Genomic DNA, 17,683 nt, shown 5'->3' with positions numbered 1-17,683 from the left:
CAACAGCATGGATTCGATGCTTGCGGACTCTGCCAGCTCGAGTACTTCGATGTTGGTGATGAAGTCATTCCAATGAATGTTGAGGATGGAGTGGAGACAGTGCTGATGGAAGCTTTCTAGAAGTGTTCTAGCAGCATCCTAGAACTCTACTGTATTATAGTGCACTGATAATCGACTTGCATCATTCTGAGGAATGCCCCTCATCTTAAACAACATCTTATTCCCACCATTGTAGCTCAATCATGTCCCTCTCAAAGTGATTAGACTTTTAATTTTCAAACTCAAATATTTTTCCTTTGTAAATCAATGGAGACAACTGCAGGAATAATTAGCTCAATGGAGACAACTGCAGGCAGTTCCCGGGTTAAAAACATCCGATTTACGAACAACTCATACTTGCAAATCGACAAGATGGCCGGAAGTAGAATGCCGTCAACTTCCAGTTCAAGTGTGGTTGAGCCAGCATCGCGAGAGAATATGCTGTGTGGTACTCTCACGTGATGCGGCCATCAGCCAGCATCGCGAGAGAATATGCTGTGTGGTACTCTCACGTGATGCGGCCATCAGCCAGCATCGCGAGAGAATATGCTGTGTGGTACTCTCACGTGATGCGGCCATCAGCCAGCATCGCGAGAGAATATGTTGTGTGGTACTCTCACGTGATGCGGCCATCAGCCAGCATCGCGAGAGAATATGCTGTGTGGTACTCTCACGTGATGCTGCCATCAGCCAGCATCGCGAGAGAATATGCTGAGTGGTACTCTCACGTGATGCTGCCATCAGCCAGCATCGCGAGAGAATATGCTGTGTGGTACTCTCACGTGATGCTGCCATCAGCCAGCATCGCGAGAGAATATGCTGTGTGGTACTCTCACGTGATGCTGCCATCAGCCAGCATCGCGAGAGAATATGCTGTGTGGTACTCTCACGTGATGCTGCCATCAGCCAGCATCGCGAGAGAATATGCTGAGTGGTACTCTCACGTGATGCTGCCATCAGCCAGCATCGCGAGAGAATATGCTGTGTGGTACTCTCACGTGATGCTGCCATCAGCCAGCATCGCGAGAGAATATGCTGAGTGGTACTCTCACGTGATGCTGCCATCAGCCAGCATCGCGAGAGAATATGCTGTGTGGTACTCTCACGTGATGCTGCCATCAGCCAGCATCGCGAGAGAATATGCTGTGTGGTACTCTCACGTGATGCTGCCATCAGCCAGCATCGCGAGAGAATATGCTGTGTGGTACTCTCACGTGATGCTGCCATCAGCCAGCATCGCGAGAGAATATGCTGAGTGGTACTCTCACGTGATGCTGCCATCAGCCAGCATCGCGAGAGAATATGCTGTGTGGTACTCTCACGTGATGCTGCCATCAGCCAGCATCGCGAGAGAATATGCTGTGTGGTACTCTCACGTGATGCTGCCATCAGCCAGCATCGCGAGAGAATATGCTGTGTGGTACTCTCACGTGATGCTGCCATCAGCCAGCATCGCGAGAGAAAAGAGTTCAGCATTTTGCAAGCACTGGAATAGATTCTAAATTGAAAAGTACGGATTCGAATGTCGTACCTGCATTGTACTGTATACTTTTGTTTGGTTTACAAGTGACTTGTGAACCCAACAGTTTGGTGACTCTTTATTGTCTTCTTGGGTTAAAGACAGCTAGAAATGAATAGATGTTTTTTGCGCAGCTGATTCCACCTCCAAGTTTCACATGGAAAAATCCTAATCCACCTGTACTGTATTTGTCCTGTACCAAATCTACCAGGGGATTTTAGGCCATTTATGATGAGAAAAAGGAAAGCTCTGTTCAAACCTCCCTTGATACCTACTTCAAGAAATTGACTCCGGTTGTTCAACCCCCCCCCCACCTCCCACCTCCCACCTCCAGCAGTAGAATCAAACCCTGTCTCACGTAGACCAGGTCTATCCTCTCCATCATCTTTTCCTACATCATCCAATTATGTACAATACGGTATCTGGAAGTGTTTCTTAAGTGTTTTACATGCATAGAAAGGTAAAATATATTCTTTATATGCTGTATGCTTAGATAAACATTTGACTAACTGATGCTAAATAAGGACCGTATGTATTTGTTCTGACTTAAATATAAATTTGAGGTAAAGGCAGACCTAGGTATTGGAACTTGTTTTTAACCCAGGGGCTGCCTGAATATAGATTCCAGGCCAGTATTTTAACCTGCAGCTGCGATTAAAATCAGATGAGAAAGTAAAACATCAAACCTGTTCAGTTAATGATAAAGTCATGATATGTTCAATGTACATATGCACCAAAAATTGTTACTTGCTGCAGCGAGCCAGGTACATTGTTTTAAAAAAAACTACAAAAATTACCAAAAAAACACTTTGTGTGAAGAAGTGCTCCCTGTCATTATCATAGCTCAAAATGCTTTCTCCTCCTCCCTTCCCATGGTCTCCTTTCTTCCTCCATCTCATCCCTCTGGCAAAATGTTCTCTCTCTATATATGTATATTTAATTCATTTTAATACATTTCAGTTAGATCTCCCCATAACATCCGCACAGAAGTGAATATCAGTCATTCAGTCACATAGCAAAGAGAAAAGGCCATTCAGACCTTCACATTTATACTAATCCCTCTTTCCTGAATTAATTTCATATCCCACTATACACTCATTCAAGTACCTCGTCAATGTTGTTCCTGTTTCTGCCTCCACCACCTTCCCTGGCGGCTCAAGGCAGAGTGAAACATGAAATTCTGCAGATGCTGTGATTGTAATTTTAAAAACCAGAAATGCTGGAGGAACCCAGTAGATCTAGCAGCATCCATAGGATGTAAATAACCTATGTTTCAGGCCTGAGCCCTTCAAGGTATGTGTTTATATTTTTTTTGAAAAGCAGACAGGTACCTGAATTAATAGGCTGGGGAGAAGGAAAGAAAGGGCAGGGGGAGGAGTGCAGACCAACAAACATAAGGTGTTGATTGGATATGGATAGAACAGTAGAGGGGAAAGGTGAGAATTGGTTGGAGGATGGGGTTTTGGATCTGTGAATGCAGAGTTGGGGGAAAAGAGAAATGGATGGGGGTAGGTGGTGGTAACTGGAGATCAATATTAGTGAATTCTAATTGAACAGTGCCCAGATGGACTATGAGGTGGTGTTCTTTCAATTTGCAGGTAGGCTCAGTCTGGAAGTGCATGAGACCATGGACAGACATGTTGGCAAGGAAATGAGAAGAGAAACTAAAATGGGTGGCCACTGGGAGATCCCTAATATTGTGGTGGACAGACCCAAGGTGTGCAACAAAATGATCTTCCAGTCTGTGTTCAGACTATCTGATGAGGAGGAGACTGCAATGAAGCATTGGATGCAGGAGATGGCCCCTGCAGATTCACATGGTGCTACACTTAAAAGGACTTTTTGGGGCCCCAAATGGTGGTGATGGAGGAAGTGTGGGTGCAAGTAGAGAACCTCCTGTGGCCACAGGGGTGATTAATGAGAAGGGAGGAGTGGATGAGAGAGTCATGAAGGGAGAAACCCTGCAGTAGGTGGAGAGGAGAAGAGAAGGTGTGTATGCTGGTGGGATCACGTAGTAGGTGGAAGAAATGGTAGAGGATGATGTATTGATGTAGAGGCTGGTGGTTTGGTAGGTGAGGTCACAGGAAATCCTGTCCTTGTTGCACATGGAGGAGGCCAGGGCAAATATGCAGGTAATGGAGGATATGCAGGTGAGGGCTGATTTGAATGTAGTAGAGGGGAGGCCATTTTTTTTTTGAAGGTGGGGGACATCTTGGATGATCTGGCATGGAAGACATCATCCTGGGAGCAGATGCAATGGAAATGGAGGAATTGAGAGAAAGGAATGGAATCCTTACAGGGAACAGGGTGTGAAGAGGTGTAGTCAAGGTAGCTGTGGGAGTTGGTGGGTTTGTAGAAATTGGCTATCGAGAGTTTGTCTCTGAAATGATACACAGGCAAGGCTCTTTAACCTTTGCTCCCCTCCATTGACAACTGCTTTGCTCTCTGCCTCATTCACCTATGATGGTCCATCTCCAGTACTGTAACACTCTCCCCTTTTTCAATCTCTGTCTCCACATGAATCTGAAGGGGTCATCTACTGCATCTGGAGCTCCCATTGAGGACTCCTCCACATCAGAGAGATTGGATGAACAATGGGAGATCACTTCATCGAGCATCTTGGCTCTGTCCACCATAATAGTGGGAATCTCCCACTGGCCACACATTTCAATTCCCCACCCGACTAGTTGCTGGCATGCATGTCCATGGTCTCATACGCTGTCAGACTAAGACCACCTGCAACTTGGAGGAACATATTCCATCTGGGCACTCTCCAACATTATGACATTAACATAGACTTCTCCAGTTTCTATTTGCCACAACCCCCCATCTCTATGACTCCTTTACTCTAGCTCCCACTCTCCCCATTTCCCTCTGTCTTTTCCCCCAGTTCTGCATTCACAGAGCCAAACACCACCCTAATTAATTCTCACTTTTCCTCCCTCCTCTTCTCCTATCCATATTCTAACTAACATCTTTTGTTAACATATACTTAGCTCATTCCAGACACCAATTAGTATGTGTGAACAACTTACCATGCAGATCCCCTTTGTTTTCTGCTCAGACCTGAATTGTTGGTTGCCTTTTACAACCCGCTGAGTTTCTTCAGCACATTTATGTATTCCAGTATTCCATCAATTTTGTTGCCATCTGCAATTTTTCCTCTTCGATATGCTCTCAATTTTCTTTTTCTTAATCCTAACAGCAGACATATGCAACACCACCACCTACAAATTTCCTCCAAGTCACACATTATGCTGCATTGGGAATATATTAATGACTCTTCATTACTTCATTATTGATGGGTCAAAATTCTCGAACTTGCATCCTATCTCCACAAAGGTAATTTTCGTCGTAAGTACCACAGTAGCTCAAGGTAGCACTACAAGAGCTGCTGTAGCAGCACCACTGCCACTAGTGCAGATCTGGGGAGTGTGGGGAGTGGAGCCACGGGGTTTAAACACCTTGTGAAAAGAGCCAACAATGTTTTATTTTTAAATCCTACTGAGACAGAGTATATAGAAATGTTTTCGGGAGATGAATTGGGAAAGGTTTCTTCAAGTAGGTCACATACAAACACTTTAAAACAGATTTTATTTGAAATACTGGAGCTCTGCTAATGTTAGACATATTGAGGCCTCAACAGCTTTGCAAGAGTTCTAAAGAGTGCTCAAGAGACTTCACTAATGGATTGTTGTTTGCAAAAGGCAACAAATGAAAAAGCATGTTGGAGCCGCTGCTGTCTGGAGGAGAGCTTGCTGTTGCAAGCAGAGAGAGTCAAACAGGCTTTCTGTGTGTGTGTGTGTGTGTGTGTGTGTGTGTGTGTGTGTGTGTGTGTGTGTGTGTGTGTGTGTGTGTGTGTGTGTGTGTGTGTGTGTGTGTGTGTGTGTGTGATCACTTGACAGCAGAAGTAGCTGGGGCTGGAACAGGACAAGCTGGCAAGCCCATTTGGAAGACGGCCTGGTCAAAGCCTTTGTGGTTCATGCAAGAGGAGAGGACTGGCTGTCTAATGTTTCACTTGAAATAAGAGAAACAAAAAGGAACTCTGTGGTGACATGAAAGAAAGAGATAATCATCTGGGTAGCCCTGAAGGGGCAACTTGCATCAGCAAGACACTGGAGTGGCTGATGGAAGTACATCAGTTGTGGATGTCCTGGACAACAAATTTCTTTCTGAAAACTGACAAGAACCTTCCTGAGTGGTGACCATTTACCTTTAAAGCACCAAAGCCTGGTGAACTTTATAAATGTTAAATTCTGTGCATAGTATAAGAATTGCCTGCAACCAGTGAACTTGGAGGAATGAGAAGTGAGATTGGACTGTGAACCAAAGAACCTTTCTGAACTTAGACACACATTACATACACAAGCGCTTAGAATTAGAAGGGGGTTAAGTTAGGTTAAGTAAGTCAATAGAGATAAGTTAAAGTTTGATTCTGTTTTCATGTTTAAAGATAATTAAAAGCAACTTTTGTTTAAGTAACCATTTGTCTTGGTGAATATCTATTGCTGCTGGGTTTATGGGTCCTCTGGGCTCATATCACTATAAGCACAAGGTCTGGGTCCAAGATGGCTACACCTGTGCTGGCAGTGGCCTTGAGGGGTTGCAATGCCAGGGAAGCAGAGGACTAGTGTAGTTTACCAAAAAATGGAAAGATCACTTCCCGTTTTGGTCAGAAAATATTTTAATAGGTGGAGATTTTAACTTTTGTCTGGATCCAGTTTTGGATAATTTGGTAAGAACAGTAACCAAAACAAAGGCTGCTTTGATTTTGATGAAGGACTTGAACTTAATGGATACCTGGAGACAACTACATCAAGGCAACAATTCCTATTCTAGAATAGATTTTTTTCTTGGCATTAGCCCAAATGGACGGTAGGATCATGGAGGCCTTTTGTCAGATCACTCACCCTTAATATTAACAATTGCAATGTCAGATAAACAAAAGACGGTGTACAGATGGCGTCTTAATTCATTGCTGTTGAAGAAACCGGAATTTTGTAATTTTATCAGAACAAATTGCATTGTTCTGTGAGACTAATAGCAATTCTACTACCGATAAATTTATCATATGGGACACTTTAAAATCTTATTTAAGAGGACAAATAATTGCCTAAACATCAGAAAGAATATGTGAGGGAGGTAATTCAGTTAGAAAAAGACTCAAAATTCAAGCTCTGATGAAAAAATACATGGTGCTTACTAGAAAGAAACTCAAGTACAATACTTTGCAAATTTATAAAATGGAAAAGGTAATAATGAGAACCAAAGTACTATGAGCTTGGTTAAAAGCCCATGAGGTCCTCTTCTGGCTGTTGAAAGCAGAACAATTCTCGAACAATTAATGAGATCAAAATGGAAACAGACAGGATTTCTTATAAATCTCAAGATATAAATGAGACTTTCAAACAATTTTATGCAAACCTGTATAAATCAGAATCTGAAGCAGATTTTAATAAAATAGAAGATTTCTTGTCAGAATTAGAGGGTCCAAATTTAGATTTTGAAGAACGGGAGAGACTGAATGCTCTCTTTACTGAAACAAAAATAAAGGAAGCGCTAAGTTCATGACAGAGAATGGGTTTCCCCTGAATGTCATAAGAAATTCAAGGACCTCCTGATACCTCTTTTTGTGGAGGTGATGCATCAGGCGGCTGAAGCTCATACCCTCCCAGAATCTTTTTCTACAGCAATAATTACGGTGATCCCTAAAAAAAATATAGGGATCCACTGAAACCAATATTATTATTGAACACCAAATGTAAGATTAATTGCCAATAGATTGGAAAAGTCTTTGTCAATATGAACAAATAAGGTTCAAACAGACTTTGTCCAAAAAAGACAGACTGTGGACAATGTAAGTAAACTGCTTAGTATAATACATCTGGAACAATCAAGAGGTGATCCAGGTGCAGCTGTGGCATTGATGCAGAAAAAGCTTTTGAGAGACTGGAATAGGATTTCTTGTTTAAAGTTTTGGAAAGATTTGGATGAGGACACATTTTTATAAATTGGATTAAGACATTAATGTGAAAGTTGTGACTAATGGGCAGATCTCTCTGGCATTCCTGTTAACTAGATCTCTGGCTGTTTTCATTTTGGCTATTGAACCATTGGCAGAAGTTATTTGTTGTGATCCAGAGATTAAAGGATTCAGGGTTAACCAGGATGAACACAAGATCAATCTTTTAGCAGATGATCCACTGATATATTTGACTGAACCAGCAAAATCATTGGAAAAGCTACATTCTACATTGGAAGATTATGGGAAGGTGTCGATACAAGATAAATTGGGACCAGAGCGAAATAATGCCACTTATGGGAGGGGATTACAGTGATTATCAAAGAAATAGTCAATTTAAATGGCCTTTCAAAGGGATAAAATATTAAGGAATTAAAATAAAGAACAATTTGCAAGATTTATGTAAATTAAATTATGTCCCTGTTGAGGAAAATTGAAGATTTAAACAAATCGATGGCTCTGCTGATTTCATTAGTTGGTAGAGTCAACTGTATTAAAATGAATGTCTTGCCAATACTTCAGTACCTCTTCCAAACACTGTCCAAATCATTTCCACAGAGATTTTTTCAGGATTTAAATAAACATATTAGAAAATTCCTCTGGAACGGTAAGGTGGCAAAAGTTGCCATACCTGACAACCTTTTAGTTCAAGACTAGGCTAAAAAGAGAGAAAAAAAAAATAGCTTGTTTTCTTGCCCTCTATTCTTTTTCTTACTTTTTCTTTGGAGAAGGGGGGTATGGTTAATTATAGTTATACATGCAATAGCTAGTAATGAATGTATATTAATATTTTTTTCAAAATCTTATTTTTTATTTGCATTGTTTGACTTGAAATTTTTTATTTTTTTTTTAAATCACCTCCCGTTTGAGAAGGAAAGGCAAAGGAGATAATCCTATGGGATGGTAACCACGCCGTTGGACCAGTGAGGGGCTCTGCTGCTGCAGAACTGACATGAGAGATGTCTGATCATTATTTAACTTACCATCATCTTCTTCCTGAGAATATAAACAAAGATAGATAGTGTTTATAAATCATCCCTGTTCTCTTTACACAATAACAAAAATCTGAATTGATGTACAATCTACATTTTTAGTTATTAATTATTTTACTTTGTTCTTGGAAACAATGTAAATAAATTACCTCAGGGATTTTGTCGGATAAATATGGTCTGAGAAAAGAAAACATTGAGATTAAAACTTTTAAAATGTAATTGAAATGAACTTTCTGGGAGAAATTGCCTCAGGTTGGTTCAGGCACTTTTCCCTTGAGAAGTATGGGTTTTAATCCAAACCAGATTTAACCAAAGTCAGTTGAATTAGATCAATATATTCCATGGTTAACAAGAAAATATGCAGATTCTGGTGTCTCATACAGTACACAATGTGCTGGAGAAACTCAGCAGGTCACACAGCATTCGCAGGTGGCCTCAGCTGTACATAAAGCCATAAACCATCATGTCAGTATGGCAATGGGGTGTGATATTGAAGTAGAGGTCCACTGATTGGAGGTCCTTGCTGTGGACAGGGTGAAGATGCTCAATGAAGTGATCTCCCATTCTGTGTTCAGTCTCTCTGATGTGGAGAAAGCTGCATTGAGAGCTCCAGGTGCAGTAAATGGTGCCTACAGATTCACAGGTGAAGTGTTGCTTCATTTGGAAGGATTGTTTGGAACCCTGAATAGTGTTGAGGGAGGAGGTGCGAGTGTAGCACTTCTTGCACTCATAGGTTGGAGATCCAAACTGTAGATTTTCGGTGAAAATGCACCAAAAGTGATGAATGGTCACAGACTTGAAATGTTAATTCTGTGTCCCTTTCTGTAGATACTGCCAGCATGTTCTGGTTTTTATTACATAAATATTGTAGACCATTCAGGATGATTGTTGGGAAGGGGTGAGAAGATGAGGGAATTGTGGAGGGAGTAGTTCCAAAGGAATGCGGACAGGAGAGATGAGGATGTGCCTGGTGACGGAAATTTGGGAGAATGATACATTGGATGGAGAGGCTGGTGTGGTTGTAGGTTGAGATGACAGAACCCTGTCCTTGTTACTTTGGGGGGGTGGGGTGGGGGAAAGTGGCCAGGGCAGATATGCAAGAAGTAGAGGATATGTGGGTGAAGGCTGAGTTAATAGCAGTAGAAGGGAAGTCATGATTTCTGATGAAGGAAAACCTCTCGGATGTCCTGGAATGGAAGGAGATGTGGTAGAGACTAAGGAATTGAAAGAAAATAGAATCTTTCCAGGAGACCGGTTGGGAAGTCTAGTCGAGGCAACTGTAGGAGTCTGGATTTCTAAGGGATATCTGTAATTGCATTAAGATGATTTTCCCTTCCAATACAAAACTGAACTATTTCTGTTTTAACTGAATATCAATGTATTTATCAGTGCACAATAAATACTTAAATTGAGTTCTTCACAAGATTTTGTATTAACCTAGAAACATTGAGCAGATCAGGCAGCATTCATGGAAAAAGAAGCAAGAGTTAACCAACCAGACTGTATTAATATTCCAGGCCTTTGACCTGCAATGCTAACTCTTGTTTTTTTTTTGTTCCATGATGCCATGTGATCGACTGAGTGTTTCCACTATTTTCTGTTTTACTTCAGATTTCCAGATTCTACATTTTTTTGTTATTTTCAAAACTTGATAATCATATTTACTAGGCACCTCAAACCAAGAGGGATCGAAATACATCCCAACTCCATTAAAAATGTATTTCTCTTGTTTTGGGGCTAAAGACTAGAAAGGAGATCTGATGTCCAAATCAGACCTTTTACCAAGACTCCAGGAAATGCAATAAGAGCATCAAAGTTAGAAGTAAGCAAACCTCCTGTTTGACAATGTATGGCAATACCTTGATGAAAGGCTCAAGACAAATGTGGTTATCTGTTTTATCTTTGCTATATAAAGGATAGTTTGACCTGCTGAGTTTCTCCAGCATTGTATTTTTACTTAAACCATAGTGTCTGAAGACTTTTGTGTTTTATCTAAGGTAATACCTTCCCGGATACCTTAAATTTGGAAATTATACTGTAGGCGATCTAATAAACCCACATCTTTGAACTGTCAGTCTATGCTCCAATATAGTTTTTAAAAAAAAACCTCAAATATGCTTTAGGGAGAATTGAAATAGATAAGAAATTTGGGCTGGAACCTTATTCAAAAGTTATAAAACCCCCAAAATCCATAAAGAAAAATGTTTTAGTACAGAAAATTTAAAAAATGGATTACAATTCTGGATGTAGATCCAAACTGTAGATTAGCATCTCCCAAATTGGGTTCCACAGCAGAAATGGGTAGTAATAACTATAACTAGTAATAACTATTTTTCTTTAAATTACTTTTTAACCTGTCTTTAAATCACTGTGTTTCTGCAACAACCGCAAACAGTTGCCTCAAGATGTCACTCAAGAGACCGTGACTATTTTGTTGCTGGGAGCATGAATACTGTAATGGCCATATCACACTCATGAGTGGTGCATGTGCACAGATTCATTAATGTATTGTTATGCATGACAGTGAACATGGCATGATTACAATAAAGTTAGCCATAAATCTCATCTCCTGGGTGCTTTATTTTGTCCTTCCACTTACAAAAGGGACACGACAAAATGACCTAACAAAACAAAATGGCATTTTGAGGACTGATATCAACAGCACATTCAAGATGCCATTTTCAACCAATTAGACTTGGATTTCTTTTGGCGCAAGGCTGGCCACATTTTAAAAGTTTAAACTGAAAGATATTCCATGTGTGCAGTACAGCGAGAATGGCTTTTGCTGACTGTGGTTTTGTTCCCCTCCCTCCCTCTCGCTCACTCACTCCCTCCATCTCACTTCTCACCCCCCCCTCCCCCGCATCACTGAGGTTGGTGTGGGAACTGGTTATGGAGTTAGCCTGGGCGCCAGAATGGTGTTAGTCGGGACTAGGACCTGCATCGATAGAGGTGTCAGGGGCTGCGGTATGTTTGCAGTCAGGGTCACCAGCAGAGGTAACTGTGGCTCCAGCACCTGGTCAGCAGGAAGGGGGGTTAGTGATGGAGGTGCTGGAAGCTCAGACCTGTGGGCAGCAGGGGCCAAGATACAAACCCATGTCGGAATAGCCGGGGCCGAGGTGGATACCCACATCAGAGGTGTTGGGAGATCCAGGTTGTGGATGGCTGGGGACGGTTTGAAATCTGGTTCTGGAAGGTCAGTGATGGTGGCCATTTGAGGTCTGGGAAGTTGGTGATATTTAAATTTGCAATTTGGTTAATATTCAGTTGAAACAAAATAATCAAATTCTGAAGAAATGGGATTTTCCAAGCATTGCCTCAGATTGCTTACTGTTTACAAAAAATAATTTAATTTAAATTAGACTCAACCACGCTTGAACTGGAAGTTGACAGAATTCTACTTCCGGTTTGTAACTATGGGGTTCTGTGATTTCCAAGTGCTCCCTGAAAGTGTTCCTGGAGCTAAAATGTTTGGGAAGCCCTGCTGTAGCTATTCGGTGAAAATGCACCAAAACTGATGAATGGTCATAAACTTGAAATGTTAATTCTGTTTCTCTTTCTGTCGATGCTGCCAGCGTGTTCTGCTTTTATTACGTGCATGTTGAAGACCACTATGGTTTGAAATTTGATAAAAGCTTGTACCTTGGTGATGTCTGCCTCCGTCCCAATGATGGATTACCCCTGTCCACTGGTACTGTCGGTTTTGGCATCCTGCAGGAAGGATCAGGTCTGCTGCCAAACGGAGGTCTATATGTGTCGAAAGGAAGCCCCTGTATTATTTTCAAATATACTTCAGAACTCATGGCAACTATTATTTTGAGAGCCTGACGCAGTGGTGGTACATTTGCCTTCATCGTTACCCTGATACTCCAATATGAGCTGAGGTGGTGCAGTCGAGACTGCAGTGACGTTGTCAGGTGTTAAACCATATGTCATGTGACAATTCAGGAACCATAAATGAGTTAAAACACTAATTCAAAATGAAAAATTGCTGAACTGATCAGTGAAACTGATTAGAATGAAACTCTTTCAAGTAAAACTGATTAACTGACCGCTGATCTCATTGTCAAGGGATCCTTTCTCAAATAAGGAGCCCAGAAATGAACACAGTCTCACCAGGACCCTGTGCAGTTGCAGCAGAACCTCCCTGCTCCTAAATTCAATCCCTCCAGCGATGAAGACCAGCGTTCCACTTGCCTTCTTGAATACTATTGCACCTGCAAACCAACCCTTTGTAATTCATACACAAGCATTCCCACATCTCTTTGCACAACATGCAACAGTCTTTCTACATTTAAATAAGTCTGATTTACTATTTCTTCTCCCAAAGTTAATGACCTCACATTTACCAGTATTATCTGTCATCTGCTGGATACTGCCCCTCACTTAACCTATCTATATCCGAGTCCTCTATCCAATTTGATTTTTCTCTCAAAGTATTAATTTAACTTGATTTATAGATGCAGCAAGGTAACAGGCCATTCTGGCTCACATGCCCTTGCCATCCAAATATACTCATGTGGCTGATTAACCTACTAACCCCATACATCTATGGAATATGGCAGGAAACTGGAGCACCTGGAAAGAAGCAATGCAGAGAAAGGAAGAATGTACAAACTCCTTAAAGACGGCATGGGTTGCTGGTCAATACTGTGCTGCCCAGTACTATCAGCGACTCATATTGTGTGCACTTGGTCTCTTTCTCCAAATCATTTACTGTATGCATACTGTAAAGACTCACACACCTCTCATCATCTCCTTAAAGTCACTCTTTGGCATGTTATTTGAGTCTTCCACTGTGAAGACTGATGTAAAGTAGTTGTTCAGGACTGCAGCTATTTCCATTTTGGCCTTTATTAATTTTTCTTTTTCATCTTCAAGGGATCTATGCTAATACTATATTAGAGCAATCTCTGAATATCAGGTTTATTGTGCCAATTAGTTGGAAGATCAGGTAGACACACTTCACCTGTAATACTGGTGTAGCAGTGGACATTCAGGATCTTCATTCTTTTAAAGAACATTGAACTTTACAGCATAGTACAGTCCCTTCAGTTCACAATGTTGCGCCAATGTAAATCTACTCCACAGCAATCTATTTTTTCCCTCCTCACACCCATAGCCCTCTTTTTCTGACATTCATGGTCCTATCTAAGAGTCTTTTGAAGTTCACTATTGCACAAGCCTCCAGCCACCACCCCTGGCAATGTATTCCAGTCCCTGTGTAAAACATTTACCTCTGATACCTCCCCTAAACTTTCATCCACTCACCTTAAACAGATATCCTCTGATATCTGCCTTCAAATCTGTGCCACCATGTGATAAGACCATGGATAATCTGATCATTCTATCAATTCCACATTTCTGCCCAGCCCAGTAACTTTTCATCCAAAACTGGATTGTGAGCCAGGCTTGAGGAAGGTAAATTATCTCCTCTTGTATTCATGAAACAAAGAGATTGGAAGTGCCTTTGTGGAATTCCCTCTGCTTTGCCCACAGGGTATACTACATTCCTAGGTGAAAAGGGGTGGAGTTGAGAAACTGAACTGAATCTCGATAATCAGATTGATGCAGAGCTCATAAGCCCATTGGACCATAGTTCAAGTGGAGGAGGGAAAGAGATCACAGTGAAAAGATATATCTAGAACGTTGCTTACCTGGGAAGGCTCATGGGATGCTGAAGAAACAGAAGAAATAAATTCATGTTAAAGTTAAAATGAATACTTATAATTAAATATTTAAAGAATAAGGTGATGCTTGACTGAAATGTACCATGCAGAGTATTGCTGAAGGTGTATTCTACCTTTTGTGTTTCTATTTCCTTACTCCCTGCTGGGCATTATGCTTGTTGTGGTGAATCTCTCCCTGTGCTTAGTCTGCTTTACTGACATTGGACGTGTATTATCTCTACCACTAAAGACACTCCCCTTGGGTATAACTATGTATGCACCCATTGTCATTCATTATTGTACCACTAGTTTCTGCTAATAAAAGCCATGATTGCTGTTTAACTACCCAGCCTTCTTCTTCATTAAATGGCACTTCACTTGTGAACTGCATTTTATGGAGACAGCATTAGTTGGGTTCAGCATTAGTAAAAACAGCAGACAGGATCTGATGATGAAGGTGAATCATTCAACTGGAGTAAAAAATTACTAATGGAGATATCTGTATTCCTTTTGCTGCCTGAGTAACTCACGGGGACTTAACTGTCCATTGAAGGGGAAGTTGTTGAAAGAGAAATCTTTCAAGGAATTATGTATCTGTATTTTCAAGTTCTTGTGTTTTACTGCACTTCTCAGTGCACTACCATTTATCATGTATGTCCTATCTTGGATAGTCCTCCCAAAGTGTACCACCTTATCCACGCTTAAATTCTACATTAAATTAGCGGCCCATTTTCAAGCTCGTCCAGATCCTGCTGCAAGCTTTGGAAGTCTTGCTCACTGTCTACTACATCTCCAAACTTGCTGATCCAATTGATCACATTATCATACAGATCGATGATATAGATGACAAACAACAATGGACCTAGCACTGATCCCTGATGTACACCATTAGTCACAGGCCTCCAGTCAGAGAGGCAATCATCTACTATCACTCACTGACTTCTCACACAAAGCCAACGTTTAATCCAGTTTGCTATCTCATGCTGAATAATCAGTAACTGAAACTTCTTAACTAACCTTCCATGTGGGATCTCATCCAAGTCCATGCAGACTACATCCTTGTCCTTTCTGTAATCAACTTCACTGGTAACTTCCTTGAAAAATTCTATAAGATTGTTTAACCACAACCTACTCTGCATAAAGGAGTGAAACAAAAAAATCTGCAGACACTGATTGTAGTAAACACACAAAAGTGCTGGAGAAATCCAGCAGGTCCCACATTATCCATTGGAGGCAAAGATATTTAATTTTAATTTTAAAAAAATTTAGACATATATCACAGTAACAGGCCATTTTGGCCCATGAGTCCATGTCTCACAATTTACACCAAGCTAACCTACAGCCCCAGTACGATTCAAACAGTGGGAGAAAACCCACGCAGACACAGGGAGAATATACCAACTTCTTACAAACAGCGCAGAATTCGAATCCCAGTCACTGGCACTGTAAAGCCATTGTGCTAACTGCTGCACCAGCCATGCAGCCCTATATGACTAAAATTTGGGCCTGAACCCTTTGTCAAGATTGACTTGATCAAGCACACCCTTGTCAGAAAACCACCTGTCCAATCCACACTTACCAAATTCTTCCTCATTTCTTTAGAATTGGCCTATCTCGAATTTAGAATCTCAAACCAGTGACTATACCTATTCTATCCATAATTATCTTGTAACTAATGGCATTATGATCACTAAATCAGTGCTTCCCTACACACAGTTCTCTCACCTTTTCCCTAATAGGAGATCCAGTAAGCACTCTCTGTAGTTGGGATCTCCATATATTGACTTGGAAAACTTTCCTGAACACATTTGACAAGCTCTAACTCATCCAGCCCTTTCACAGTACGAGAGTCCCAGTTAATATGTGGAAAGTTAAAATCACTTACTATTACAACTTTGTTTCCAGCAGGTGTCTGCTATCTCTCTGCAGATTTTCTCCTCCAATTGTTGCTGACTGTTGGGTGGACTATAATACAACCACATTAATGTGGACATAACTTACCTGATGCTCAATTCCACCTATAAAACATCAGTAGACGAGACCTCTCGCCTTTTCTGCCTGAGCATCGCTGTGTTATTTTCCCTTACCAGCAATGCCACCCCTCTCCCTTTCATTCCTCCCTCTCAAAAGTATCTGAAACAAGAGAACCTCTGAACTTTGGACTGTCAGTTCTAATCCTCCTACAACAAAAATTCATTAATGGCTACAATATCATAATTCCGCATGCCAATCCATGCTTGAAGCTCATCCGCCTTTCGTACAATATTGCATTGAAATATACTCAACTAAGGACATTATTCCCACCACACACAAGTTATTGATTCCTGTCTTTGTATACAGGCTTAACAACATCTTTTTCACAATCTTCCACAACCATTACACTTTCTGGTCTGGCACATTGGTTTCCTTTCCCTGCAAATCTAGTTTAAACCTCTGGAGCAGCATTAGCAAACCTTCCTGCAAGGATATTCATCCCCATCTAGTTCAGATGCAAACCATCCCTCCATTACAGGTCCCACCTTCCATGAAAGAGAGCCCAATGTTCCAGAAATTTTTTCCTGCTCCATCTCTTTAGCCATGTATTAAGCTGCATTATCCTGCTATTTCTAACCTCACTAGCACAGGGCACAGATAGCAATCTTGAAATCACAGCCCTGGAAGTCCTTTAAATTTTGCACCTAACTCCCTGAACTCACTTTGCAAGACCTCATCTCTCTTTATACCTATGTCTTTATCCCTCTGCGGTCCATAACTGGCTGCTCATCTTCCCTCTTGAGAATGCTGTAGACTCAACCTGAGACATCTTGGACCCTGGCAATTTGGAGACAGCATACCATTCAGGAATCTCAATTTTTTTCCATAGAACCTCTTATCTGTTCCCCAAACTATTGAATCCCTTATCACCAAAGCTCGCCTCTTCCCTTCTGAGATTAATACAAGATATCATAGTTTAATTTGGTGGAGATCCTGTCTGACTATTTTCGTTAAATATTTCAGTGATATAACAAAGTCTATTGATGAGTGTAGTGTGGTTGATGTAAGGTACATGAACATGTGTAATGGTTTTGACAAGGTCCAACAGAGGAGAATCATCAAAACAAATTAAGACTTCATGTGATCCAGGGAAAACTGGCATATTGGATCCAAAGTTGGTTTGGTAATAGTAGATAGAAGGTGATAGTGGGGAGTTGTATTTATGACTCAAATCTTGAGACAGGTAGTGTCACCCAGGGATCAATGTTGGAATCCTTACTCACTGAGCTAATGTTTTACAGTTTGGAAGCAGACACTTTGACTCATCTCATCCAACCAAGCTACCATCCTGAGATAATCCTGTATTTGGGCCTGTATTTGGCCCATATTCCTCTGAACCAGTGGTTTTCAAACTTTTTTTTTCCCTTACTAATCACAGAGTACCTATGGCATAGGGATTACTAAAGGT

General features: G+C 41.1%; 1 protein-coding gene across 5 annotated transcripts in view; it reads right to left on the bottom strand.

Annotated features, from left to right (window-relative positions):
* The window catches only part of lcp2a (lymphocyte cytosolic protein 2a), a 195,207-nt gene that overhangs the window by 16,550 nt on the left and 160,974 nt on the right, over positions 1 to 17,683 (bottom strand). For all 5 annotated transcript variants that reach the window (XM_069898929.1, XM_069898928.1, XM_069898926.1 and 2 more), the window contains exons 12-15: positions 14,230 to 14,249; positions 12,215 to 12,319; positions 8,722 to 8,749; positions 8,564 to 8,576 (exon numbers count right to left, since the gene is read on the bottom strand). In XM_069898929.1, coding sequence (XP_069755030.1) covers positions 8,564 to 8,576; positions 8,722 to 8,749; positions 12,215 to 12,319; positions 14,230 to 14,249 — 166 coding nt within the window. The remainder of the gene's footprint in view (positions 1 to 8,563; positions 8,577 to 8,721; positions 8,750 to 12,214; positions 12,320 to 14,229; positions 14,250 to 17,683) is intronic.

This window comes from Narcine bancroftii, chromosome 9 (genome assembly GCF_036971445.1).
Source record: "Narcine bancroftii isolate sNarBan1 chromosome 9, sNarBan1.hap1, whole genome shotgun sequence".
Classification (NCBI taxonomy): domain Eukaryota; kingdom Metazoa; phylum Chordata; class Chondrichthyes; order Torpediniformes; family Narcinidae; genus Narcine; species Narcine bancroftii.
Note: the sequence above shows the minus strand (reverse complement) of the source record. Positions and strands in the feature narration are given on the sequence as shown.